General features: G+C 36.1%; 1 protein-coding gene across 2 annotated transcripts; it reads left to right on the top strand.

The window, feature by feature from the left end:
- The first annotated feature begins 21 nt into the window (after nucleotides 1-21).
- On the top strand, nucleotides 22-27,078 carry LOC137648095 (alpha-taxilin-like). Of its 2 annotated transcripts, XM_068381035.1 has the most exons (10): nucleotides 22-211; nucleotides 8,532-8,842; nucleotides 9,088-9,228; nucleotides 12,427-12,573; nucleotides 14,058-14,252; nucleotides 14,732-14,860; nucleotides 15,115-15,273; nucleotides 15,489-15,696; nucleotides 23,090-23,175; nucleotides 25,375-27,078. In XM_068381035.1, coding segments are annotated over exons 1-10 (1,404 nt in total). In that variant the 5' UTR covers nucleotides 22-210; the 3' UTR covers nucleotides 25,402-27,078. The 2 variants fall into 2 exon arrangements, with proteins under 2 accessions (XP_068237136.1, XP_068237135.1); XM_068381034.1 differs by lacking the exon at nucleotides 25,375-27,078 and having other exon boundaries at nucleotides 23,090-25,178.
- Nucleotides 27,079-27,513: the final 435 nt, after the last annotated feature.

Here is a 27,513-nt window from a genome sequence, read left to right as displayed (position 1 = left end):
GAACGTTGGGCTTCGTAGCTGGGCTGCTTTGCTAGTTCTTCTTTGGCACTAAGGCCACGTGCGAACACCATCTCGCGTAGGATTTTTTTTAAAGCATAGGCCTAATTGCTTGTGGCCCCCACCAGGAAAAAGGATTCGGCCTGTTTGCCAGTGGACCAGTTAGACCAAATTTCTAATATCTTTTAGCTGTAATATCAGAAATTTACAATCAGTGAGTAGACATTTTTTATTTTTACACCATCCTGTAGGATTTTTGTTAAAACCTAGGCCTGATTGCTTGTGACTCCAGGTAAAGGATTCGGCCTATTTGCTAGTGGATCATATGTACTAAATTTCTTAGATCGTTTTGCTGTAATATCTAAAATTTACAACCAGTGAGTAGACATTTTCTTATTTTCACACCATCCTGCAAGATTTTTTGAAACCTAGTCCTAATTGCTTGTGGCTCCATCAGGTAGAAAATTAGGCCTATTTGTCAGTGGACCATTTGGAGTAAATTTCAAATATAGTTTTGCTGTAATATATTAAGTTGGGGTGTCTGTATTTTTTACAGGGCAATATCTTTCTTATTACTAGCCAAATCGTTTTTCATTATGGGGAAGATGTTCTTTACAATGATCCAACATACCATAATATGATGTTAGTTTAGCATCCTCAGAAACGTCTGAAACTTCAGTAGGCCTAGTGTTATTGGTGCTTAGGACTATCGAAAATACAAGTCAGTGCAAAACTCATCAATTTTTGGTAGTTCTATACACTTGCACCATCAACATTGTTAATTTCACTGCTGTTTCTGAGTTGAAGAAAATATAAAATTTTTGGTGTTATAGTTACGGACGGGGAAAACTTTCCTACTAAAAAAAAATTGTCACGGTATTTACTACAGGAATAAATGTATATTCTGTTCACAACGTTTGCCTGTCCGTAATTATAATTTTAACTAATTTTTTGTTCTCATTTACTATTTCGAAATGAAACAAAATTCAAAATTTAATACATTATGTATCTAACTATAACTGAGACTGGATTAAATCTTTAAAAAAGGGAGAAATAAAATCAACTCCAACTCCTAATGTTACGAGGAGCGGAATAGCCGATAGATTAAGTTTTGTTTTATTTTCGCTATGATTGATTATAAAATATTTGTGAAACTAATTTTTTGAATTGGTGAAATTAATGAATGTGTTTTCTTGAGAGAGTCAGGATTTGAAACACCAGTGAAATTCATGGACTTTTGATGAAATTTGACCATATTAACATTAAGCTTAAAATTTTTTCGTAATAGTCAACTGGAGTATGACAAGTTGATAATCGCAGGGAGCCTTTGCAGTCTGTAATTGAAATGTGGGTAAATATTTACTGTAGCTTAATATTCCTAATGAAGAAAATGATAAGTGTTCCGGGAGTAATTTGTAGGTACTTTGAACTGTTCTGGTGCAAATAATTTGGGAAGGCCATATTTAACAAATTTTAGACATTCTAGAATTCTAGAAGGTATGGATGAAAAACATTATAAAAGCAAATGAAATGCAAGAACATCACCCAACTTAAGGTGCCCAACCTAACCTAACTTAGGATCAGTTTCATTATTTACTTACTCTCTGTGACCAGCCCCTTTTAGACTGCCATATCCTTAGATTACTTTTAGGATAATTCCCAACCCTGCGTTTATTTCCTAATCGTGTTCACTCCTGGTAGGGTATCTCTAAATCATGATATTTTATAAATTTGGAAGGTATAATTTTGGTAGACTCCGTTCATTCATTTAATAGGAATTTTTTTTCTCCGTAGTTTTCATGCCGTTTTATTATTCTGATTTTATCTTGCGCAAAACTGTTGTTCACCAATTACCACTGTTAGATTCCCCAACAGTGTGTTTGTATACAAGACCACGCTCTCCATATACTGCCAAATTATGCGAAGCTATTGTTTTCCTCTATTACTTTTTCTTTATTTAAAACAATTCTCCACATGGAAAACAAGTTGAAATTTTTAAAAAACTATATAATTAAAAAAAATAGCTTAGTTTGCTCACTAAACGACTTGGAACTGACATCGTCAGCTTAGTCAACCAAACAGAAGTTTGTGATGCCAGCATACATTTGATATACAAACTAAATACTAAATTGATAATGGAGTAATTACTCAAAAGTGTCACTATTTGTGAATTGTATATTTTATGAACACATTTGGTTAATTGCTTCATTTTTAATTTAGTACTGTATGTATTTTGAATATATATCAAATGTATGCTGGCATCACAAACTTCTGTTTGGTTGACTATGTTGACGATGTCGGTTCCAGGTACAGTAGTTTAGTGAAGAAACCAGGCTAGTTTTTTTTTTCATAAATGTATAGTTTTTTTTTTTTTTAATAATTCTAACTTGTTTCCCATGTGGCAAATTGTTGTAAATTATGAAAAAGTAATAGAGGAAGACAACAGCCTAGCATAATTTGGCAGGAAATGGAGAGCGTGGTCTTGTAAACAAATACTGTATCCCTAACGGTAATGGGGTTCCTCAGGTGGGAATTAGGATTTTGGGTGGAAAAAAAGGAAAGTTAATGATTTTTAGAGGATGATAATGGCAGAACCCAACAAAACAATAAGAAAACTAACAGACAAAAGTTTTTTTCATGAAAAATTAACAAGGTAAACAACACCTACAGATTAACTTTGCAAAAGTAGACCTCTCTAGCACCATTTTCACTCGAGTAAAGTTTTTTAACATGGTTCGATCATAAGCATTGTTGATTTGCAGCCCTTCTACAGTAATAGTTTTTAGTTGTGGATGTGCTGCGCACGCTAGCCCCGTGGGTCACTATTAAAGTATCATAATTCACATCATGTCCCTATAATGGTTTATGTTCTGCTGTGGCTTGCTTTGCTTGCAAGTAAATGTAATCTCACTGTTCCTTTGCTCTGGGGAACGGTACATGGATGTGCTGCGCACACCAACTGCTTTGGTCACTTGAAAGTATCATGATATGTTTTAGTATTATTATTATTATTAGCCAAGCTACAACCCTAGATGGAAAAGCAAGATGCTATAAGCGCCAGTGCTCTAATAGGGAAAAATAGCCCAGTGAGGAAAGGAAATATTAAGGTGACCTAGGATGCTATATTGTCTTACTTTTATTAGTTGGATTTTGATGTTTCCGGGGGAATGGTAGCAACAACACCGGAATTAACGATGGTTGCGGAATCTCCAAATTACACTGTATAAAGGGTTTAGGCTTCTGAACTTTGCTAGGATAATGCCAGTAATGTTTATCCGAATGTGCGCAATGTTTAACATATTTTAACACGAGCGGTTTGAAACCATGTGGGTTAGAAATCAGTATAGATCAATGAAGCCCCTCACATGCTGCGTGAAATAACCGTGTGGCAGAATGACCGGATGGTAGTGATTTCCAAACCGCAAGCACTGCAAATACTTTAGAAGTTTATGTCGTCCTTCAGACGAGAGGTTTTCCCCCTTGTATATATTATTATTATTATTATTATTATTATTATTATTATACACTGTACCAGTAGAGGGACACTGAACAAAATAAGATTATGATTATACTGTACAAATGATTATTGTTATTGTTATTATTATGATTATGATTATTATTATTAATATTATGTTTACTGGGTGGGTCCACCATTTACGTAGTTGCTTCATTTTAGCACATTTTTTATTATACAGTATACACAAACACCACTTTCTTCTTCATGCTCTTCATCTTGAACAAACACCAACAGGTTCGTATTATCCCTGATGCAGACAGACCACACAGGAAACAACTGCTCGTGTAAAAACAGTCTTTTACTTGCGGGAATCTGCCACACGGTTTCAAACCTCTCTTGTGAAGCGAGCCATAGTATTTCTTGGAAGAACACTGTGTCTTCGTAAAATCGTCAAAATTTGGAATAATGTGAAATATGATGTAGTGTTGAACTGGGTCAGTTTACAACCCTCACACCTGTTGATCATGAGACTCAATACTGAAATGAGGGTTTTTTTTTTTTCTATTTGGAATGAACTGCCAATGCACATATTTTTACTTTCATGAATACCTAATAAAAACTGTTGATTTATTTATACTGTATAAGGTTTGGTGCCTTGTAATACAAAAATACAAGTACTGTAACAACAAAACACTTGTTCATATATAACAAAACTCGGTGTTACTTTAGCGTGATGTCTACTGCACTGTAGTGTGAGATCTACCTCTCTTAAGCACTTTAGCGTGAGGTCTACCTCCCGTGAGCACTAACGATGACGGCTACTGCTGTTTAATCCCTCCCTCATCGACATCACACATTTCCATACATTTATTTTAATGATAAACAATTAATTTAAACATATCCTAGGAAGTCTGAAATAGATGAGTATGAAAGGTGAAAATAAAAATATCAAATTTCCATACATTTATTCTAGGTTAGGTTAGGTTTATGTCTGTATAATGGAAAAATTAATTTCCTGTACGAACAGACCGTGTAGTTTGACACCCCTTTCGAGGACAACGTAACAGAGGCTTGAATTCTCCTCCTCGGTTATGAGGAGCAGGGGAGAGCGGGAGCGATAGGTCACGCTGTAGACCTCAGGTTTCACGTGGGTAGGCTACGTATAGCGGTAGACGTCACGCTAAAGTAGCACCCAAAACTCGGTAATACTGTAGAGTAAAAGACACAAATTGTTTATGGTTGAAACGTACCTTAAATTGAAAACTAGTACAAAAATGCTACATTTTAGAATTCAGTAATGTCGGTCAGCTAACGAATTCAAATACAGTACTGTACTGTGTTTTAAGCCTTAGCCAGTGGTATTTTGCTTGCCATGAGAGAAGTCATCTGCAGCTCTCCTCCTTCCAAGAAATCTCAGTCCCATGGAGACTGCTTCTTTGGAACAGACTGCTGGCCTTCAGACCCCCATGGGTTAAATTGTCTAATGCATCAATAGAGAAGAACTCTCGTTTCTCCAAACCAAGTAGGAAAGTTTCGTCTTCTGATTCGTCAGGCTCCAACAAGGGTCATTTAACATGTTGACTAAATAAATTTCCCAGGAAAGAATGATAGGTTTTTAATATTGCCTCATCAGGTTTGGACTGTACTACTTCTAACTTCCAGCCCTGGGCAGAAACAGGAGGTGGTCCTTGAGTTACGATGATTCGCCATTATGAGCGGGCTCCCATATGGTACTTAAAAAAATCCATGTAACTTAATTTCAAGCTACGACATTTGATTCATTGATACAACAAACTACTTGCTGATGCGGAGAGTAATTGATGCTGGGGAGTAGTGTGTTACATGTCACTTTAGCATTAGTTTGCCACCTTTATTTATGATACGAATTTCGGATTTCGGTGCTGGATAGTTTTTTGCCTTTTTATTGCTGTGCATTTTGTATGGAAGTTTAAGGGATACTTCTGATGGTAGTGTGTTGGCCAACCACAGAATAAAGGTAAGGAGTTGTTATATGTATTATTTATTGTATTGTATAAGTATAGGTATACTACTGTACAGTTTAAGGGACAAGTGTTTGTATATATAGGGTACAGTTCAGTAATTTATGAAAGTTTTTTTTTCTCTTTCTAAAGGACCTTATATATACAGTATACAGTATGTATGTATGTTTGAATGTATGTATGTATGTATGTACATACTGTACAGTAATGTTATGTATATAATCCTTACTACAGTACAGTATGTATATAGATGTGACTTCCAACAAGAATTGACCGCCAATGCAGTGTAGGAGCGGATCCCTGCTGTAACCTGATTACTGTGTGTAGGTCTAATCGCCCTCTTCTTTTCAAGGGGGGATAAGTCTCAGAAACAATCTACTCCAGAACACGTTGGATTGCTTTCGGGTGAGGTTTAACATTATCCCAGAGCATCTTAGGAGAGTGACTCTGTGAACGAGACAAGTCACGCTTTGGTGGTGTCTTCTCGTGCTGAAGAATAACAGGCCTGTTCGGTTATAGGCCATCATGGTCCTATGCGAAGCCAGTGGAGATTCCTTCCTCCCGTGTGGAACCTTCCTATGAGAGGAGGATTTCTCGTTATCTTTCAGTTTCAGCTGTTCCTGATCAGGGTCCTTTGCCTGCAGAGACAGACAACCTGCAGTGGAGTTATCCTTCTTGAAGGTCTTGGCGCTCATTAGGGAACTAGACTAACTTTAAAAAGCATCGAACTATCTTGGTCCAGGTTTGCTCGGGTGACCTTCAGATCACAGGACCTTAGAATTTTCTGCGTTTGAATCAATGGAACAAGTCTCTCTCTCTCTCTCTCTCTCTCTCTCTCTCTCTCTCTCTCTCTCTCTCAGACAGCATAGATTCTATGTCCCAGTAGACTCCACTCACCCCTTTGATGTGATTGAAGATCTGACCAAAGGGTCTTTGATGGAGAAACTGAAGTACGAGGGCAGTTTTTTCTCAGATTCCAAATCCACAACGATGGAGTTGGTGTCAATGGCTAGTTTCTAGGCTGATATCTAGATTGACCAATGGTTGGGGTCTGTTGCCCATTTTGCATTGTCCCATTTTCCCTCAGACGACCTGAGGAGGTAATCCATTGACCTGATTTTCTTTGGAGCTAAAGCAGAAACTTTTTTAGTGAGCTAGTTGACCAATTAGTTAGCAAATTGGGTCCTTAAGTAAAGAGACGTGGTCGTAGACTGCTTTTCCCGTCGTGTGGGATGGAAGGCTGCCCTTTCATTGCAATATTCGTCAGTACTGGATGCAACATCCTTATTCCCATAACAGGATATCGAGGCGACGGTCGAGAGATGGAGGAAGGTGAGCCAAAACGCCCTTATGCAACAGCCTGTGACATTTAGGGGCCAGGATTTTTTCATCTGTCATTAGATCTTTATTGAAGATGCAAATGACCATGGTTTAAGTTGAAGCCTGCTCCAATCCCAAATCCTTTCTTTTTTCAGCCTCATTCAGGTTGAGCCCAGGAAGGAAGGGAGGAAGTAGAAGCTGAGAATGGCAATCCCTTCCTCCATCTGCCACAAGTTAGGGGATACATGTTGAGTTATTGGGCAACTTGGCAGTGGCATGGAGGAAAATAAGGGGGTGGTAGAGGTCCCTCGGACAGTAAACCACCTATCTTTCATCAGCTTAAGTTCCAATGATTTTAACAGTGTCATTTGGAATGGCTGAAAGTTTTGGCACTCATTAGAAGTTTCGTTAATTCGGATAAGAACGTGCTAGAAGTCGTCTGGCTTCTACAGCCGACTGTTCCTAGTGGAGAAGTCTATAGGCGGTTGGAGACTAGTTATTGACCTCTCCTTTGAACAAGTTTGTTCTACAAATTCTGTTTAAGATGTAGATGGCAAGCTCAGTTTGTGCTGCCATGAGTAGAGGAGACTTCTTACTTTCTGTCAATCTGAATGACACACATTTTCATATACCCGTCCATTGATTGAGCAGGTGGAACCTCCGCTTCGTCTTTGATGGAGTAGTACATCAGTTCAAAGTCCTTTGCTTTGAGTGTTCCTACTATTGTCTGCTTGAGCTCCTCTGAAGTCTCTTGACAATTGGCAGATCCTGTCATCTTCAAGAAGACATTTTCTGCAGGAATGAGACAGACTCGTAGCGTTTTGCAACGATCTGGGCATCATCAATTGGAAGAAGTCTTCTCTCGAGCTCAAGAGAAGGACAGAGTACAGTACTCGGGAAATTTGATAGACATGTCAGCGATGAAGGTCTTTCTGATAGACAGTCATATCAACAGACTCGAGGAGGTTGTGGTATATTTTCTTTCAGTTTAATGTTCACTAGCATGTCAGTGGGAACGTCCTCTGTAACATCTTTCGTTGTTCGAGAAACTCATTCCCCACAGGTGCTTCCTCCAGAGATCGCTGCAGTGGTGTCAGAAGCATCACTGGTCAGCCATCACCAATCCTGCTGAGGATGATGCTCCCTGGTGAGGTACCAAGAGAGCTACCCCAGTGGCCTAACCTCCTCAGTCAGCTGGTACAAGGATTCCACAATGCTATGGCGTCCCGGTCACTTTACACATGGCAGTTATCTAACATCTCCTCCGAGCAAAAGGTTTTTTTGCAAGGCACTACAAGGGAGATGTCTGGGTACCTGCGCAGATCCTCTGCAGCAGTCTGCCATGGGAAATGGGCCATTTTCAGTGATTGGTGTCGTAGACTGGATATTGCTGTTTGAAGCCTCTCGGCAAGTACCTGTAATTACTGATTTTTTCGTTCTTTGCTGAGCTCCTGTGAGGTGTTTTGAGCATCCTCTCCATGTGGTGATCACTTATACTTATTTTATTAAAAGTCTAACTTTCAGCTTCACTGATATCATACTATTATTTAAGGTACACATTTGTACTGTACAGTATACCGTAATTAGGAAAAATACAAATTAATTTAAGATTTGTGATTTTGTTGCATTAATGTTCATAGTTTTATGAAAATAGTTGCAGATTTGTTTAGAGAAACAAAATTTTCTTGAACTATACCATACTATGTTATAGACACCTATAATTGCAGACATGATTACAATTTATATACATTTTTCAGTGCCTGGAGAAGAACCAGTAACCGTTGAAAATTCTGAAGTTAAGCCACAATCTGAGGAATTGGCTGTTGAAGAAGCTGCACCTCAAACAGAAGGTGTACAAGAAGATCCAGTCGTTCAAGAGGATCCAGCCGTCCAAGAGGATCCATCTGAAGAGTCATTGGGTGCCAAATCTCTTGAAATAGAAGATTCTCAGGTTCAGTCAGCTCTTTCTCAAGTCTCAGATCCTTCGTTGGTCGACATCGATAAGCTTATTGACGGGGAAGTGGTTGTGAATCCGGAGGACACAGAAAATATGGCAGAGACAAAGCATGTAAGTGTTCTTATTACTGTATAGGTATTAACATTTTTCATGGAACTTTAGAGTTTTCTTGTAATATTTCCAAGATCTTACTTAAATTTCAATATATTTAGATTATGATTGAAAGGATTATAGAAATTTAGGAACTTGTTTGTCTCCTCTTAGTAATATCGTAAATTACTGTACATGATTGAATGTACAGTATGATGTGGAATTATATGTTGCTCTTTGTTTGTTTAATCTTGGTTTTTTTATAGGCAAAGAAGAACAAAAAGAAGTCAAGGGAATCAGCCATGGAATCCCTACAGGTAGCTATGAAGGCTCTAACACCAGAAGAACAAATTGAAACAGTAATGTCAAAATATACTGAACTGGTGGAAAATAATCGTCAACTCCAGGTATGGATCTTTGGTAGTTGATTTACTTAACTTTAATGTAACTGGTATTATGATAACATTAAGCGCAGAATTAAAACCTCTTCTTTCCATTTCAAATCGCTTGGTTATACTTAATGGTACGAATATACAGTACCGAGTATAGGTTATATGGGCATAATAATGATGTCCTAAGGTAAATTATTCTATCAATACAAATTCAATTTATTTTTATGAACCTTCCCTGATATTGCTTCTTCTGAAATTCAGTTTATTAATTTTTACCACAAAAAATTTATAAAAAATTTTCTCAGTTTCTTTCCATTCTAAAAGATTCATGCCCCCTGTAAAGTAGTGAAGCATTCTAGTGGTAAAAAATAAGTGGCACACTACTAGTTTCCAGTTCTTCAATTTCTCCGTTGCAGTGGTTTATTCAAGATAGTATCCTTTTAGCCAGATTGTGATAAGTGTTTATTGCATTTGAAGTTTTCCTACCTACTGGATTGGTTAGCATATCTGCACTGTGATTTAAGAAACCGGTGTGAGAAGTACAATATCCCATGAGTCCTCCAAAGGAAAATTCATTTCAAGTTGATGTTTATAGAACTAGAGAGTATGCACTGCGCATTAGTAAAGCTTCTACGTTGTAAATGGAACTACTGCAGTTTGATTCTCAGAATAGCTGAGGAAAGTAATTTGTAGTTCATGGAGAATTACAAAGAGACAGTGGTGGTTTGTTGTGGAGTTGGTAACGATATGACATGCCAATACTCTTCCCAGCTAGGTTAGTGGTGAACCTTTTTGAGTTAACTTATTTAACTTCCTTTGTTATTCTGAGAAGTTCAGCGAGCCTTCTGTTGTGGACGGCAATTCTGACTTGCCTTCTAAATAGCTATGCTGAAGGTAATAATCTGTTCCTTAGTTTGCAATTTGGCTTTTATAAATGCCTTGGAGCATGTCATGCCCTTTTTGTAATTTCTAATGCTGTACACAAGTCCCTTAGTTATGGCCTAGAAGTTCATGTGATTAGCCTTGTTTTTACTGCTGTTTTTAACTGTTCATCACAAAACCCTTATTTTTAAACACTTAACAATTATTATTCATTATTCAATTTTTAAGTAAAAATTGCAAATTGTTGATGGGCACCATATTGATTATAGGAATGTGATATCTGGTGGTCTTGGACCATTACTTTTCATACTATTTATACATATGTTGTTTGGCCTAGAAGACAACCCCGTTGCATATGCATGTTGCATAAATTTTTCAAAAACAACCTACAAAGAGGACAGCTCCTTTTTCCCAACCCAAGTCTTGTTCTATACCTAAGTTCCCTAGAGAGGAACAGGATGAGGCCCAAATCCCTGGTCATCCAGGATTTCTTCATAGGAGAGGCTACTGAGAATAGCAAGGGAAACGCAGGGCGTCGTCAGTCTCATAGAGGCAAAGGATCTCATCAATGAGAGGTTTCAGGTTGTGGGTTAATCTCCATCATTTTTGAGAATGTTGGATCTTTTTTTTCAGAGGGCCCAGAGCATAGTCTCGAGGTATCCATGGTCATGGATGTAAAAATTGTCTCCATACCACGGCTTTTTTTTTCCCCATCAGACCAGACCCTGGAACTCGTCTTCTTTGTAAGAAAGATGCTGGAAAAATGAGTCCTGAAAAAGTGCAGGTTCTTAAAATTCAGTGTACTGAAGATAGACCCTCCAGAGAGAGGAGTGATCCTCTATCATCTATTGGCTTGTCCTATCTGTCCCCCCTTCCAACCTAATGTAAGGTTTTTGTCTCAGGAGGTGGTTATATAGGTTCGAAGTGATGCCGTTTGGCCTCGATATTCCCCTAATGATGTTCTCAAAATCATGTCAGTCGTCAAACTTCTTTGGCTGCAGGGAGTTTTGGTCAAAGCCTATTTAGAAGACTGGTTGATTTACAGAGATGAAAGAATTAAGCCTCAAATAGACAAATCAAGTCTTGCTATCTTCAGAAACTAGGTTTCATGATCAATGCTAATTTGAGGAAAGATATTTCTCTGCTCTAAGAAACAAAGAAAACTTGTTCCAAGTTTTAATCATTGAGTCAGTAAGTAAAAGATACCAGGGTTGATATAAGGGAAAATTGCATAAATAAAGTTACCACTTAAGTTGGTACCGACATGCAAGATTTCAGGGCCTGCTCAAAGCCTTAATTGTGAGTTTTTGCTTTGAATAGCAAAGGTGTAGATGTCATGGCTACTATGCAATAATTTTCAGTCCCAATTTCAATAACCAATGTAGGCCTATAAATCTTAAGAGTTTTATTAGAATTGGACATACGGTACATACCAAAGTGACTAGGTGTTGCTTGTTGTCTTGTCAATATCTTTGTTTCTTGTGGTGTAAAATTTTTAGTTGTTACCTCTGCCATCAAGTTGGAAGGGGGCTATGTTTTTGCCCCTGTTTGTTTGTTTGTGAACAGCTTCCTGGCCACAATTTGAATTGTAGAGTACTGAAACTTGCAGGGATTAACTGGTATATAAAAAGCTGGAAATGATTAGATTTTGTAAGGTCAAGGTCAAAGGTCAAGATCACGGTCAATCAAAATGTTCAATCCACGTGATCAGTCATAAGTTTGGACATTGTTGTCACAGAGACTTCAAACTTGGTTTATATTTGAGTGTGTGAAAATCCTCGCCAATTAATACAAATTAAGGTCAAAGGTCAAGGTCAAGGTAGAGTTAAAGGTTGATAAATAAGCTGCTGCGGCGGAGGTCTGCGCTCTACTGAGTGCCCCTCTAGTTATTGTTAGTTTATACAAACAGAAATTTACAATACTCAAAAATCCATCCTAAAAGTAAGCTAAATATTAGCTCTATTTAAGTTGAGGAACAGCTAATAGAAGGAAAGTCCCCTTTTATTCTTTTTTTTTATGTCGGCTACCCCCGAAAATTAAGGAAAGTACCTTGGTAGATGGCTGGATATAAGTTGATGAGTTGTAGCCCGGTTATTGATAGTGTTTTATGTACAGAGATTTAGCCATTGGGCGCAGGCATGTGCATTTTACTTTTGTCTCTTTTTAATCACGATTTTAATTAAGTGGCCCATTTTATATTTCATCAAACAGAAAATTTTACTTAATTTGAATGCAGGCAGTATTTTAGCAATAAGAATTTTAATTGATGTATGTATATATATACCTGTATATATATGAATGCATGTATATTTATAATTTTTTTTCTCTCAGGGCACTGTCAAGCAGATTCAAAAGCAGGTGGAAAATGTTCAACGTGAAAAGGAATACATGGAAGCCGAACATTCAAAGGTTGTCCTTACAAAATCAAGATTAGAATCTCTCTGTCGAGAGTTGCAAAAACAAAACAAGTTAATTAAGGTATGGAGTTCTGTAATTTCAGAGTGGTGAATTTTACACATCTACATATAAGTAGAAAAATTTTAGTCCTGTTAGAATAAGACTAATACTCATAAGAGCTAAATAATTTACTATGATTTGGTACTTGTGTAGAATAAAAAATGTTTTGGAGGAAAATTTAGAACAAGTTAATGACTCATCTGGTTTTCCCAATCATTGACAAATTAGAAGGTTTTTTTCATGAAGATACCAGTCCAATGAAAATACAAGTTCAGCTGACATAATGACTTGAGTTTCTGACATATTTTAAGTTGACGGGGAGAGCAAATGATTCTTGAATCAAGTCAGAAATCTAACGTAAATTTTGAAAATGATAAGTATAATAACCTTTTAGAAACCTATTATACACTCTTAGAATACTTTTTAAGCTAAAACATACTTTTATTATAGACATGTCCTTATACGTAAACGGACAAATAAAAATATACAGTATGTATGGTAAACCTACTCGGTCTGCCTCAAGGTCAGCAACTTAATATAATAGAAACCATCATTTAAGCCAAAACATAAAAATGATAAACCTAGCAATCATAAAGCTGTAACCACTCGATGCTCCTCTGTCTAACACGGTCTGGAACTTTGGAAAATATTGGTGATGAGGGAAAAGCGTGTATAGTATCCTTATCAGTCCTAGATGCATTACGTCTATCTATATATAAGCGAAAAAGGTATTGTAACAATTTTATTATCAACCAATATACTCCTCATTCCTACCCTTAATTCAGAATTCCTAAAGAGGAGCTTCTCTATCACCTTGACAAAGTATCCCACATCACACAGATCCAAGAAGGTGCAATTCGTACTGTATCCTCTACAATTGTGAGGACAAAATCTTTATAGCCTTGTGTAATTGCACACAAGCCCTTGCTCCAACATAATAAAGAAACACCATTATATCCAAAGTAAAATGAGGCAGTGACTACACAACATGAATATGTATTTTTTCATATTCAGTTCTGCATTCCTTACAACAAAACAAAATGGCATGGGATTCTTAGTCTTAGACAATTGTAAAACCTTAAAAAGGATTAACCCACTGAAATATGACTTGATCGAGAAAAAGAATGTGCAGCCTAAAGCATTTCTAAATCAAACTGTCATTAGATCATTGTATCTAGTCGGGTACTTACAGGGGATTTGGTGTGTTAGTCCTGTGGCTGGTATAGGCGGGAAAGGATGATGGGTCTGTAATTTATTAATTTTTTAATATACTTTATCATAATATTGTGAAGCTTGTTCTTCTCAGTTAATAGCTTATGATTTGAAGGTAAATATTACAATGATAGATATTTTATTAAAACCCTGACTTTACATTGGTAGGGCTTTTTTGTGACTAACACTGATAAATAATGACTGATTGAAAGGAAATTTATTATATAGTGAATTACATTAAAATCTTTTCAGCTATGTTCTGGAAATATACTTTCATTTTGTTTTGTACCAAGGATGAAAATGTTACACGATTGAAAGAAGAGGAAGAAAGAAGGAAGGAAGTTGCATCAAAATTCAACTCTACCTTGTCAGAAATATCAAATTTAATGAAAGAAAACAGTGAAAAGAACAGTAAGCTCCGGGATGAAAATCAAGATATGGCTGGTCGATTACAAGATCTTGTAAAGCAGTACGAGTCCAGAGAAAGTGTAAGTACTGTACACACACACACACACACACACTCTCTCTCTCTCTCTCTCTCTCTCTCTCTCTCTCTCTCTCTCTCTCTCTCTAACTAATTTTTGGTAAAATGAGTTTGAATATCCTCTCAAAGTGTCAATACAGTAATCTATTCTCTTACATCAAAATGGAACCATGATACTCATTTCTATTTGGATTTAAGGCTGAGATCGGCTTTTTATGTGAAATATATTTTTTTAAGAGAATTACAATGACCATGCGACTGCATTTTTTTTTTCAGTTATTCTATAATGTTAAAGTTAATTAGAGGCTAATAGATAAAAGTCTTATTAGTCTTTGTTTTGTTGCAGTGATATTTAAAAAGAATTAGGTTTTTTATTCATGTTGGTATAAAGTGTAATAGGTTTTTTCAGTCATATTGGTATAATGTGTGGTAGAATATACTTCAAGTGATTTATTTTTATCTATACTCAACCTTTTTCTGTAGCATGTTGAGAAGATACTGAAAGCTAAAGATCTGCAGTGTCAGCTAGTAGAGGCTAAGATGGCAAAGCAACACATAGAACTCACAGAAAATAAAGAAAAAATGCTAATGGAGAAGAAGGCCCTCCTTGAGGTAAGATTTAACATTTAAAAGTAAATTGTTTTGATTTTTATACTGTAATTTGATGTTCATTCAAGATTTTCATTTGCGTCAGTTGCAGAAATGTTTTTCTTATTGGTATTCAAAATAATTGAATTATTGTAGTTAATTTGTCTTTTCTTGAGAAATTGTTTTTTGGATCAGGGTAAAGGATTATTTTATGAATTTCTATGATTCGCAATTTTATTTTATGATTGAAACAATTTCATTGGTATAACTCATTTCAGGATATAAGCAGTTACCAAGAAAAATTGCAGACAATGGCAGAAACTGAAATTAGCCTCCGTACTCAACTAAATTCATATATGGAGAAGTATGAAGAATTTCAGACTACTCTAGACAAATCCAACAAAATTTTCAACACCTTTAAAAAAGAAATGGATGAGGTAGGTAGTGTACTGCATATTTTGTGAAGGAATTTTTTTTTTTGTGGATTTACAATAGGTCATAATTGAAATAAATTTATTTGTATTTGGAGGACAATGCAATAATTTTGATGTCATTAAACAGTGGTTGATGAGATTCATAGAAAGCTTATAATACTTTAATACAGCTTATTCTTTTACTGGATAAGTTATAATGTGATCGAATATTTGCTCAGATGACAAAGAAAATTAAGAAGCTTGAGAAGGAGACCAAAACTTGGAAGGAAAGATGGGAAGGTGCAAACAAAGCATTGCTGGATATGGTTGCTGAGCGATCCGACTTGGAAAAGAAGATGGAAGTGCAAGGAAGGCAAAATGCTCAGTTGCAGAACCTTTGTCGTGCTCTTCAGGAACAGGTCACCGAGCTTAGAAAACAAAATAAATGTAAGTTACCTCTTTATGGTCTTTGTAGGACTGGGTTTTGTAGATGGTGCAGAATATAAGCCTACTTTAATAAATACTGATCATCATAGTGAATGAAATTTATATTAGGCGCACCAGCAAGTACGTTTTGCTGATTTTAAAGGATTGTCTTAAATTCAACAAGCAGAGGTAAGTGTGAACACATTTATTACTCTCACATCATTAAGGCATCTTGGAAAATTGCCAACAAAGCAAATTAAGTTACTTCTTTACAGTCCTTGTAAGATTTTGACTTTTGTATGGAATGGTGCAGAATATGAGTCTACTTTACTAGATAATGGTCATCGTAGTGAATGAAATTTTTATCAGGAGCACCAGCAAGTACTGTTTGCTTATTTTAAGGAATTTTCTTAAATTCAACAAGCAGAGGTAAGTGGTCACAATTATTGCTCTCTTCTCACTAAGGTATTATGGAAAAATGCTGGTATTGAACTTTGTTTCATTTGTTGCATGAAATAAAAGGGATTTTCCCGTTACCACTTTTTGTTAACCCTTTTACCCCTAGGCTATTTGGAACTTTCCAACCCTTAACCCCCAGGGGTTATTTTTTTCAAGCACATTTTGCAGTATATTTTTTTTTTAAATTGCTCTAACAGCCTTAATTTTCGTCATAGAGAGGTCAGGTTGGTCTCATTCTCTTGGAAAATGCCTGAAGTTTCTCAAGAAATTATCAAAAATATTAAAATAGCAGTTTTTTGCAAGGACGTACCGATACGTCCATGGGGGTAAAGGGATGAGTTTTGTGAAACGTACCAGTATGTCCTTTTGGGGTAAAAGGGTTAAGTAACACTTCGGACATCCAATAAGGTCTCATAACCCCTTTGATAGAAGGCATCTGATCCCCCTCGGTAGCTGCATATGAGATTTGCCAACATCGGGTATTTGTGCACACGTATTCTGTGATAACCTATGTTTCCATGTTTATTGTTTTACTGGTGATTACAGATTAAATTTTTCAAAATTTTTCTTTTTTCTATTGTAGTTTATTGTAAATAACATATACCATAAGCGTGGCACTTTCATGTACTTTTCCTTTGAAAAGTGTTTCTAGTCTGTGAAATTATAGAATTTTTTTTAAGAAACTTATTTTCTATTATTTTATTCCAAATACTTGTAAATCACTTTGTTTCTATGTATAAAACGGCTTTGTATACAGGGAAGTAATTATTGTATGGGATTGCGTAATAATTCCACAATAGATAGCCCTCGAGATATTTAAAACAACTCATAGGTAACGGACCTTCGTTACACAGAAATGTAAAGAAAATATATATTTGTTTTCTTTGACACAAGGATTCTACTATAATGTATAATTAGAAGACATATGATGAACAAAAACTGAACTACTAATGACAAAAGAAAATTCTGTGAGAGAGAAAGGGCACTCATGTGCTTTGATTTTCATCTTCAAAGATATACATTTTTGAAGACGAAAATTAAAGCGAGGACCCGTTCTATTCTTTTATATTGGCCGAGTCTATAAATGAGTTTTTTTGCCTATATAATATATCACTATTCTCAGTGCTGTATAGGATTTTCATGTACAGTACTGTATCTTTATTACATTACAGTACATTCACTGCTTAGACAGAGTTTATGACTTCAACTCAAAGGGAATACAATTCAACCATAAAAGGAACCTGTTTTGGTACAACCCAGGAACATAAGTGGTGAGCTACCCTTAAATCTGCACTCTTTGGTGTAGACGAAACAGTTATTCCTTTACTTAAATCTGATGGCTCTGCCACTCTACTGTCCTAAGGAAAAGTAATGAGAAACTTGATCTTCTTCATTCCTGTTTTCCTGAGGGGAAACTAGCTAGTTTAGCTTTTCAATCTTTTGAAATTTAAGTTCTCTTCATAGACCTTGATCCTAGTGGAGGTGTAGACCCAATTGGTATTTTTCCTTTGTTTTTTTATAAGGATTGCAGATTTCTTATCTCCAAAGTTATCTGTTATTTTGCGCAACTCGGCAAGAAGAGATTCTTTTAGCACTTGGAGAATTGGTAATGTTACTCCATTATGTAAATGTGTTTGTGGTAACAAGTCCCACTGATTACCGCCCAATTTCCATAGCTCCCATGTTATCTAAAGTTTTTGAATGTCTTATGGCAAAAATGTCTAAAGAGGTTGCTGAAGGTAATCATCTGTTCCCTAGTTTCCGGTTTGGCTTTTTTAAAGGCCTTGGAACACGTGATGCCCTTCTTACAATCTCCAATGCTGTATTGAAATCCGTTGATTGTGGTCAGGAAGTTTGTATGATTAGTCTTGATTTTAGTGCTGCCTTTGACCGTGTCAATCATGAGGCCCTTGATTTTAAACTCAAACAGTTGGGAGTGGGTGGGTCTTTTCTTAGCATCATTATTGATTTTTTAAGTAATAGATTGCAAGGAGTTGTTGTTGATGGACACTATAATGAGTATGTGTTATCTGGTGTTCCTCAGGATAGTGTCCTTGACCCATTACTTTTCATACTATGTACACATGACATGTGGTTTGGTGTAGAAAACTAACTCCTTGCATATGCAGACGATGCTACTCTCTCTGCATCAATTCTATTGCCTGAATGTAGATCTGGGTGTGCTGAATCCCTTGATAGAGATCTAGATAAAATTAGTACGTGATGCAAATAATGGAACATGAAGCTGAATCCTAACAAAACTCAAAGTAGGATTGTAAGTAGGATGAGGACAGTAGCTCCTCAATATTTGGATCTCAGCAGTGATAATGTTTCTCTAACTCTTTATGACTTAAAATTCTAGGTGGGATTCTCGATAGCAAATTTACTGTTGAGAAACACATTAAGTCTGTCTCTTATTCAGTTGCACAAAAAATTTACTTATTGAGAAAGTCTTGTAACATTTTCAGTGATCAATCTATTCTGAAGAAGTGTTTTAATTCTTTCATTCTACCTTGTTTCAAGTATTGTTCTCCTATCTGGTCTTCAGCTACTGAATCCCACCTTAATTTGTTGGACAGGAACTTAGGATCCATTAAATTTCTTATTCCTGATCTAGATATTAAACTCTGGCACCGTTCATTTAGTTCATAATGCATGTTGTATAAGATTTTTCATAATTTTGACCACCCTTTACATTCAGATCTTCCCGGAAAGTTCCATCTTATTCGTAATACTAGGTATGCAGTTAATTCTGATACTGTAGTCATGCCTTATCCTTCATGAGGCTCAATACTACACTGTATTCTAGAAGTTTTATTCCAGCTGTGACCAAGTTGTGGAATGATCTTCCTAATCGGGTAGTTGAATCAATAGAACTTCAAAAGTTCAAACTTGTAGCAAATGTTTTTATGTTGAACCGGGTGACAAGTTTTTATGGTTTATATATGAAAGATGTTTTAATGTTGTTACTGTTCTTAAGATATTTTATTTTAATTGTCCATTTCTTCACGTATAGTTTATTTATATCCTTATTTCCCATAATCACAGCTATTTTTCTCTGTAGCCCTTGGGCTCATAGCCTCCTGCTTTTCCAACTAGAGTAGTAGCTTACCTTGTAATAACAATAATAATGTTGTGATATTTTTAAATTTGTGATTCTAGAACTCTTTGCCTATATTCATACCTATTCTCAAATAAGGAAACAAATTTAATCATGGCTAATTATTGGGTCTTGGCATCTCCTTTTGTCTTTAAACTTGAAGGGTTTTAGAGTTACTTAAGGGTTACTGCTGTTGTATATTGTATTGAGTAACAGTGAAGAAAGTTCCAGTTTTGCACAAAAGTCATTAATATTTGGTAGTTTGTGACATTTGTCAATAGGCAAAGAATTTTACTTTTCATCTACTATAGGTATTTTTCAATTCTTTCCTCAGAGTTATGCTTAAAGGACAGAAGAATCTGTTATGTAGGCTGCAATAGGCTTTATACCTAGATTTACACAATGCTCATAGGGCTATGAACATTTTCATTCAATTGAGATTGGATTCAATAGTAGAAGCATAGCTTAACATTATAGTTTCACCTTTCCTAACCTGTCATTTATTTAAATTCTTTAGTTGAGGTAGCAGTAGCCTACTTACCATCCTCACCCTCTTGCTGTGCTCAGTGTTAGCAGTAATAGAGATCAAGACTGTGCATGGATTTTCATTTAAAAGTTAATCTTGATTGATTAAGAAACGTGAAACCTAAACCAATTAAAGTGAAACCTAAACCAATTAAAGTGAAACCTAAACCAATTAAAAGCCAAGTGAGAGAAAGATTTATCCTAGAGAATATGAGAGAAGAGGAATGCTTAGTTAGATATCAAAACGAAATCAGTAGAGCTAAACAAATGCAACAGGAGAGCAACGACCCAAATGAAAAATGGAGACACTTTAAGATGGCTGTAGTAGGCGCTGCTAATAATACAGTGCAGAAGAAAAGAGTTCGAGGTAGGAGGAAAAAACAAACTGCTTGGTGGACTCCCACACTTAAGTCCGCTGTTACAAATAAAATGAAACTTTTCAGAAAATGGATGAAAACTTTGAGCTTGGAAGATCACAATAATTATAAAGAAGCCTTGAGAGAAACAGAAAGAATAAAAGCTCAAACAAAAAGAGAAACGTGGGAAAGAATAGGAGAAGACCTAGGAAATGATCTCCAAGGTACTAGAAAACTCATATATAGCACTGCTAAAAACTATAGAAAGGGAAGCCAACCACCCACTTATGTAATTAAAGACCCCATGGATGGGACAATTTTAACCGAACCCCGAGAAATTGAATTAGGATGGAAGCATCACTTGGAAACACTACTTAACAATGAAAATGATGACTTTGAAGAACATGTAGAATTTTATGTGGTTGGGGATGCAGAACCTGACATAACAACACAGGAAGTAAAAAATGCCCTCAAGAGGATGAGAAATGGTAAGGCCCCTGGAGTGGATACAATACCTGCAGAGCTCCTTAAAAACATGGGTGAGGATGGAGTCATTTGGCTGCTGGAACTAATCGACATACTCTGGAATGGACAAATACCACCTGAAGACTGGAGAAGAGATCTAATATGCCCAATCTATAAAAAAGGTGACAAGACAAATTGCAGCAATTATAGAGGAATATCCCTAATGTCACACGCTTTTAAAGTATATGAAAGAATACTTGAAACCAGATTGAGAGGATATGTTGAACCAAAGCTGGGGGAATGGCAAAGTGGTTTTCGGCAAGGAAGAGGGACAACCGATATGATTTTCTCACTCAAGATGATATTCGAGAAAAGCTGGGAATGGAACAGGGACAGATATATTGCTTTTATAGACCTAGAAAAGGCTTTTGATAGAGTACCAAGAATGAAAATATGGGATGCCCTAAAAGACCCTTACTATGGAATCCCTGAGAAACTTATAAGAGCAATTTATAACACCTATCAAAACATCAAATCCAGAGTAAAAACAAATCAAGAGAATGAAGATTGGTTTGAAATTAAATCAGGAGTAAGACAGGGCAGCGTCCTTTCTCCACTTCTTTTTATATTGTTCCTAAACAAATGCATGAGGGAACGAGGCGAGGACGAAGCTGAAGATATGATCATCAACCTTCTGTATGCAGATGACCACGCAATGATAGCCCCCAACGCAGAAGCTCTCCAAGAAAACGTCAACAACTGGAATGCGATCTTAACAGCAAATGGAATGCGGATCAACAAGGATAAGACAGAGATTATGCACCTATCACGAACACCAAACAACGTAGATGTAGAATTAGAAGGTCATACATTGAAACAGTGTAGAAATTTCAAATACTTAGGAGTGGAGTTTTGTGACCAAAACGATCCAAAACTGGAAATAACTACCCGAGTTCAGAAATTCAGTAACAATTTGTATCTGCTCTACCCACTAATGAAAGACAGAAACATACCTCGCAAAGTGAAAACCATAATATACCTAGCTATTTTAAGACCAATATTGACTTATGGCCATGAATCATGGACATTAACATCAAGAACTAGAAGCCAACTCCAAGCAGCTGAAATGAAAGCCTTAAGACTCATAAAAGGTGTGACAAGACTGGATAGACTACGAAATGAAGATATTAGAAGAGAACTGGGAGTGGAGGGGATTCTGGATTTTGTGGAGAGAGGACAGCTTAGATGGTTTGGACATGTCAAAAGAATGGAGGAAGAGCGATATCCTGTAAGGTTTTTGGAATGGACACCAGAAGGAAGGAGACCGGTAGGAAGACCAAAACTGAGATGGCTACAAAACATAGAGAGAGGAGTAGAGAGGAGAGGCTTCAGTTTGCGGGAAGTTGATGAGATGAGGCTCTATGAGGATCGCCAAGAATGGAGACAGTTCTTGAAGCAGGACGACTGACAGGCCTGGAGGCCTACCTGGCGTCTGGTGAGATATGTGGGTGATTAAGAAACAAAAACAGGAATTGGGAAGAAAGCCTAAGATGGGTCATTTAGTAGAGCCTTTTTTCAGTAGTTGATATGTGAAGCCAAGGTGCTCTTTATTTTGTGAGGGAAGCTGGAGTTTTGTCAAAATTTTCAACATTAACTTTTTTTATCTAATCAATAAATTTTTAGTTTTCTTTTATTTGATAGTCAATGTTTGAAGCGTGAAGTAGATGATGAATGGAGAATTATTGATTTAAAAGCTCAAGATAGAGACAACAGGCAAAATCTAACAGAGGCCCTTTGCATCAGTCGGTCGTAGAAGAGATGATGATGATGATTTATTTAATAAAATTTAATGGGTTTGGTCTCTTGGTCTCTTCCCTGCCACTTTTCCAGTTTCATTAACTCATGTAAAATTTTCAGCTTTTATATCTCTTCCTAGCTTGTCCAACTTCACCTAATATTTTTATTTGTCGTGCAGAAAAAAAAGTTTAAGCTTAAAAGTCTCAACATTTGACTGTTGCCTTCTTAAAAACTTGAAAATATTCATCTTTTTCATATTTTATTGTTTTTTTTTACTTGTCTATGTCCCTTTACTTCCGTACCTAATGTTTCTTGTAATGGTTCATCGTATGTCCAAACCATCTTGGCAACTTCATTTGTAATAGGTACATCAATATTTTTTCCTGTCACTGCTTATTTTTATGCTTTGCAAGAAGTACAAGCCTTATTTACACAAATTATTGATTTTTTGCTTGTAGAATATTTTTATTTACTTTATAATATTTTAGCTTACTCTGTTCTTTTCATTCATTGTGTCCAGAGGGTAACAGAAATGTTATACTTCTAGAATCTGTATAGCTACCATAAAAATGATTTGCCACTTCCCTTTCATCTTCTAATACATTTTGAGACACTTTTGTTAGGGTAAGATATTTCATAATGGTAATTATCTGTACTGATTACTATATTTTGCTACTGGAATTACCTTGAAAATTTTGTATTTTTATTGCAGCTGCTACACCGGACCCCGACGAAAAATCTGATATTTTGAATGAAGTGTTGTGTACCAAAGAGGCTTCAACAGAAACTGTGAATGAGGTAAGTGGGAACACAGAAGAGCCTTCTCAATCACCGAAAGATGTAGAAAATACTCCATCCGTTAAATCACTGCATACGGCTGATAACGAAGTTTCAAAAGACGTGAAAACGGTAACGACTTCTAACGGTGTAGAGGTTAACGGCGACACGTCAATCAATACTAGTGATACCGAAGAAGCAGTAGAAAAAGTCACAGACTACTTGGATGTAGACTGAGATACACGAGCTTTAATAAGCATTAGCATATACTGTCCTGTCTTCAAGGAGATTAGTTTTCCTCTATGCTTTGTGATAGACAAAGTAATTGAAAGATGGAATGTTTATTTTTTTTTAAATGATAATAAGGCGTCTTAAATGTACATCACGTACATAGTAACTTTATCTTGAGAATTTTTTCATGTCTTATGCATACTTTTGTATTGCTGTTTTTGTGTGTATGCATACTTTTGTAAATCAAGGAACTTAACTTCAATTGATTGTTAGTGTATTGATAAGAACACTAGCTTCTTATTTGTTCTTCTAGTCAGTTTTTTTAGGATTTTGAGATGGCACTATTGAATGACTTAAATTATCTAAGAAGGAAAAACTATCATGATATCGTTTATACTGTTGTTCTTTTTCTTATATATTTGGAAGCACACTCATTTGGACTCAAGGTTAAAGTTATTAATCTATCAAGGTTATGTATCTATCATCCTGATAGGAAAATATCAAATATGTGAGATCTGTATGATAAATCTTGTTATGCTATAAGTGCACAATTTTCCACTTATTGTTATGTGGTGGGCATTGCTATAATTTATTGTATAATGGCCAGAGAGAAGCTAAGTAAAGGCTTGAACCTGAATATATATATATATTTTTTATTTAGGTAGCACATTGACCTGAAAGATTAAAGAAACGTGATCCTAATAATATTTCTATATTTGCTTGAGGTTAATCTGTTAAAGATCCTCATTCCTTTGGTGCCCCACGAGACTTAACTTATTTCTACTTCCAACAAAATGGTGAAGAATCTTTTTAGTGATGAGGGGAGAATGTCTTATCACTTGTAATCATTTTAGGAACAGGTATTTCTTCTTTGATATGACATTATTGGTGTGCATGGTTAAAACTAGTTTTTCATCAGTCTAGCTTGTTTATGAATTTTATTTGTGTCCAGTGTAATTCACAAATTTATGGTTCTATTTGCAGAAATATATATGAATGTCTTTCCCTCATATTGTACACCATACTGTATTTGGTTATTTTGACATTTTGCAGGTTGGCTTTTTTTATTTTTTTTATGGTTCTGTTCATATATTGTTTCATGATCAAAATACAATAGCCACCGTTCAAGTAACTTTTAATAAAATGATTTCACCTAAACTTTCAATATATTTTTGCCTTTATTCTAAACATTCTAGTACCTAATAGTTGGGTTTATAATATTTTCAGTCCAGTACCATTTCACATGTAAGAAAAAACTACCAGTGAAAAAATTATTTTAATATCAACCATTGTGATGAAACTATGATAATACATTTGTTAGGAAGCATGTTAATAACAGACAATTTTAAAATTTATATTAATAGTGTAATACAAAAGTGAAGTCCACTGTAATTTTTGCTATTGTGTATTTCACATATTTACTCATAATACAATATTTTTATCCATACCAATGTAGTTCAGAATACTCGATTTTACGAGTAATGGTTGCACGTCTTGTACAGTACTGTTGTATTGGAACCATACATAATTAGTTGAACAGTATTGCTGAAATATTTTTTACAGTACTTAATATTGATCAGGTATTTCTAATATGCAAGTCAATTTGAAATATGTTATTTTACTAGTTTGAAATGCACACAATATAACATTGTGCCTTGAATGTTGAAAAGTGTAACTAAATTATTTCAATAAAACTATTAGAGTTCAGTGTCGTTCAAATATTTAAATGTGCTGTGTATAAATTTACTGGCATTAATCAACTCTTGGAGCCCATAATACATTTTCAGAAAGAACGTTTTATCGTTGTAACCTCCATTTTGAGTTTATAGGCATTGGAGTTTGATTTAAATTTTCATGTGAATTCATTGAATTTTCTGTAGTGTTAATATAACAACAGTTGAAATGGAAGTTTATTGAATAATTAAGGCCTCACTTGTTGAAGCCTTCGAGCAAGGTTCTGTATTCAGTATCTCTTCTTTATTTTTACAGGAGACTTCACTTCTAGGTGGAAGGTAGTCTTGAGGGAGATGAGGATGTTCCTTTCAATGGTGTGGCAAGTGTTTTGAGGTCAAGAAAATGCCTTCGAGCTAAAAGATGATGATGTGTGCCTGCTTCTTAACTGCCATAAGCCTTAACCTCTTGCATGCCCAGTATGTGTATAGTCTTCCCCTTGCATGTCCAATATTGTCACTCCTGAACCCTGAGTCACACAAAACTGAGGGACATTTATTTTTCAGATTCTCAAACTTGTCACCTACAATTACACCTCTTCCAATATATAAAGAGATTTGTCATGTACACGTGCTGCTCTCTAGTTATACACCAGTTGGAGCTAGATAGAAGAGATCTGAATTTGCTTTTGTGGAAAAGTTTCCCCCAAGGTACTTGTTGTTACCTGTGACTTCATTGCTTTTGAGAGCAGACATTAACCCGTAGATTATGTTTGGCATATCTCGGTGTCCCTTACATAGTACTGTACTGATTTTTATGCCCATGTATGTAGCTTGAGTGAAAGAAACAATTTATCTGAAGTGCCAGGTACATGCTCATCTTTTTAAATCAGCTTAGGGTTTTGCTGCCTAGACATATAGACATTTTCTTGATGCTTGTTGGTATGATGGGATGTGGTAGTATGTTTCCCAAAAATGTCAAAAGAAATCTTAAGGTCACCCTCTTTGATGGATTTTCTCACCAACTTGGGTTTCACCAACTGGAAGGGATCCAAATTTCAGAAATATGTTGTCTCGTTAGGTTTAATTAGCGGCCTCCAGTCTTGCGAAGTCTTCAAGACTACAAATATCTTGCTGGAGAAGACTTTAAAACCTTTTACATGACTTCATCATTGATTTTACTACTTAGTTCAAAGCCTCAAATTTCGCCTCTGTCCTGATGTTTTACCTGGACTCCTACCTCTAACCTCTGCTGATGTGTTTGGTATTGGTCTGCTTTCTCTAGTGAATCAGATGATAGGCCTTGATCTAAGCCGATGTGAAAACTTGGACTACGAGGTGTAAGGCCTTTTTTGTTGAAAGGAATTGACTGTGTTATGGGTTGTCATTAACCTGGATCTACCTGAACAATCTTTCTTTTGGGGAGTTACTTATTGATACAGATGAAGATGACGTCAAGAAGAAAGGCCTTTTGTCAAATATTACTGACCTCGTAATATTGGTGAGCTTTTATCCCAAGCTATGTATAATTTTTGCAGTTTTATCTCGTGGAGGTTGGTAGAGGATCCTTTTAGGTCGAGTCCTTCGTCATCATAATGTTTGACAGTATGCAGTGGACCAAATAGAGACCCTTCCCAAGTTACAAACCCTTCTAACATTCTTGATGTCCTGTGTGAATGAACTTTCATGTGCCAGGAGTGAACTAATAGCACCAAAGATACACTCCTTCCAATTCAGAAGTGAGATAGACTTCCTGCTGATTCTTCCTAAGGTGTCCTACTGTAGCAGGGTCCTTCAAGTTGAGTCCCTCTTCATCATAATGTTTGACAGTATGCTGCCAACGTCCTGACACGTAGGGCTCTTGCTCCGTCTTGTATGATACCTAGAGCTGTCCCTGTACCCAATACCAAAAAACCTTCCTGGGGCTGAGGTTTGGTATACAGTAGTACTAATCCTTTCATGAAACCATGCAGGATGAGGGATATGTAATCTTAGTTTTGTAAATAAATCGATGTACCGTAAACCAAGTTTGTTTCCTTTTGACTTTTCTTTTCAAAGATATATATTAGATACTGTATACAGTACTACATTCATTTGCAACGTGACCCGATCAGTCGTCCTGTGCATTGGTGACTTCTTCCTACTGTTTGGGTAGTACTTCACCTTATTGGTAAGGCATTGGCATGCACTACTGCTCACTTTCCTGAAAAGAAAGAGAAGTTGAACATCCAGGGAGGCGATAGAAAGGACAGTACCCATTGTTCCTTTTGGTAGTATGTTTGTTATTGTGGGAACTGAGCACAGATAGCGGGAACCAATGCATGTGTTCATTTCCATAACCAATGCATGTGTTCATTTCCATGAAAACCGAGCACAGGGACGTGGTAAAGCAAATTCGTCGTTAAACAATCTACCCCTATATTTGACATCTTGAGAATATAATCTAGTAACATGTCAA

This window comes from Palaemon carinicauda, chromosome 1 (genome assembly GCF_036898095.1).
Source record: "Palaemon carinicauda isolate YSFRI2023 chromosome 1, ASM3689809v2, whole genome shotgun sequence".
NCBI lineage: Eukaryota > Metazoa > Arthropoda > Malacostraca > Decapoda > Palaemonidae > Palaemon > Palaemon carinicauda.
Note: the sequence above shows the minus strand (reverse complement) of the source record. Positions and strands in the feature narration are given on the sequence as shown.